Genomic DNA, 2,383 nt, shown 5'->3' with positions numbered 1-2,383 from the left:
ATTTCTTTTTTATTTAAATTTTAATTCGTTCTTTTTTATTTAAATTTTAATTATTTCTTTTTTATTTAAATTTTAATTCGTTCTTTTTTATTTAAATTTTAATTCGTTCTTTTTTATTTAAATTTTAATAAGTTCTTTTTTATTTACGTTTTAATTAGTTATTTTTTATTTAAATTTTAATTAGTTCTTTTTTATTTAAATTTCAATTAGTTCTTTTTTATTTAAATTTAATTCGTTTTTTTATTTAAATTTTAATTAGTTCTTTTTTATTTAAATTTTAATTAGTTCTTTTTTATTTAAATTTTAATTAGTTCTTTTTTATTTAAATTTAATTCGTTTTTTTATTTAAAGTTTAATTAGTTCTTTTTTATTTAAATTTTAATTAGTTCTTTTTTATTTAAATTTAATTCGTTTTTTTATTTAAATTTTAATTAGTTCTTTTTTATTTAAATTTTAATTAGTTCTTTTTTATTTAAATTTAATTCGTTTTTTTATTTAAAGTTTAATTAGTTCTTTTTTATTTAAATTTTAATTAGTTCTTTTTTATTTAAATTTAATTCGTTTTTTTATTTAAAGTTTAATTAGTTCTTTTTTATTTAAATGTTAATTAGTTCTTTTTTATTTAAATTTAATTCGTTTTTTTATTTAAAGTTTAATTAGTTCTTTTTTATTTAAATTTTAATTAGTTCTTTTTTATTTAAATTTTAATTAGTTCTTTTTTTTTAATTTTTATTAGTTCTTTTTTATTTAAATTTTTACTAGTTCTTTTTTATTTAAATTTTAATTAATTTTTTTTATTTAAATTTTAATTAGTTTTTTTTTATTTAAATTTTAATTATTTCTTTTTTTATTTAAAGTTTAATTAGTTCTTTTTTATTTAAATTTTAATTAGTTCTTTTTTATTTAAATTTTAATAAAAAGTTATTTCTTTACATTGATTTTGCTAGATTTGTTTTATCTTATTTCGACTCGCACCCGTGAAAACTGACAAAGCGTAATTTTGAAAAACCCACAACCTGCAGAAAATTCATTTTTTGAAAGGACAAGCTTTTTGTCTTATTGCCGGTAAATTAACAACACACCTTTTATTCTGTATTTATTTTATCTACTTTTACGTTTCCTGTCGTGTATGCCCTATATCTATATTGCTTTTTACTATCGTGTACTTTTTTAAAAATTGACTTTTATAACTAAAAATATGAATCGGGTAACACTGTGCAGGGGTCAGGTTCCTTTGTGATAACTACTTTTATTGATATTTTATAAATATTTCTCGATGTGTTTGATTTTATTTTGACTTTTTAATTTTTCAGATTGCACATCGTTTTTAAAATGGCTAGAGATTCTGCGACTAAAAAAAAGAAAGGTAAACGAAGGGTGAGTGTTTCAAGAAAAATGGGAACTACAGTAATTTTTTCACAGAAGTGAATGGAAATATACATTGTTTAATTTGCAATAACCATATTTCTACGCCGAGGGCGTATAACTTCCAAAGATATTATGAAACGAATCATCTGTCTTATAATAAATACGAAGGCCCCATGCGTGTTTCAGTACTCAAAGAATTGATGGTTAACTTGACACAGCAACAGGCTTTTTTTACAAACAGTCAGAAAGTAAATGTCGCTTCCGTTACTGCAAGCTATGAACTCAGTCTATTGATAGCGATGCATGGGAAATCCTACACTGAAGGAGGTTTTGTGAAACAATACCTTATAAAAACGACCGAAGTTGTGTGTCCGGAAAAAGCACAGTTGTTCAAAAATATTTCCCTCACCAGGAACACTGTTGCTGAACGAATTGATGAAATGTCAAGTGATTTGAAGCAACAATTGAAAGCTGAATCATTAAGATTTGAACTGTTTTCAATTGCAATTAATGAGACTGTCGATATCTCTGGGATAGCACAGCTTGCGATCTTCATCAGGACCTATGACAATAAATTCAACATTTATGAAGAACTGATTGAACTAATCCCTACGCATGACGCTACAACAAGCCAGAACATCTTTGAGAACGTTGAACGGGTTCTGCATGAATATGATTTAGATTTGAGCAAGCTTGTATGGTGCAGCGAAAAAAGGTTGGTAGACATAATTGTGTTGCTGCCGAGTTACAAGCAAAAATAAAGAATTTACATCCGGATTTTTCATTTCCACATTTCCTCTGTATTATTCATCAACAAAATTTGTGTTCAAAGATTTTAAAATTGGATCATACGCTTAGTTTAGTCATAAAGGCAGTGAACTATATTAGAGGCCGTTCTCTCAACTACCGTCAATTCAACCAGTTATTAGAAGATATAGATAATCAGTTCACCAATGCTCCAGGTGTAAGCTGGTTGTCATGTCACAAAGTGTTGAAAAGATTGTATTTGTTAAGA

The 2,383-nt window shown here is 24.4% G+C and overlaps 1 protein-coding gene across 1 annotated transcript; it reads left to right on the top strand.

Annotated features, from left to right (window-relative positions):
• The first annotated feature begins 1,667 nt into the window (after positions 1–1,667).
• LOC145263904 (general transcription factor II-I repeat domain-containing protein 2-like) lies at positions 1,668–2,129 on the top strand. The gene has a single exon (XM_080120985.1). It carries the CDS (start codon positions 1,668–1,670, stop codon positions 2,127–2,129), a length of 462 nt encoding a protein of 153 aa, XP_079977111.1.
• Positions 2,130–2,383: the final 254 nt, after the last annotated feature.

This window comes from Euprymna scolopes, chromosome 39, assembly GCF_053919585.1.
Source record: "Euprymna scolopes isolate OS-2025 chromosome 39, ASM5391958v1, whole genome shotgun sequence".
NCBI classification, from domain to species: Eukaryota; Metazoa; Mollusca; class Cephalopoda; order Sepiida; family Sepiolidae; genus Euprymna; species Euprymna scolopes.
The sequence above is the reverse complement of the archived record's forward strand: the minus strand, read 5'-3'. Positions and strand labels throughout refer to the sequence as shown.

What these genes read in the sequence shown, in the direction of transcription:
- LOC145263904 (XM_080120985.1), top strand. Translation starts at nt 1,668, where the DNA reads ATGCATGGGAAATCCTACACTGAAGGAGGTTTTGTGAAACAATACCTT.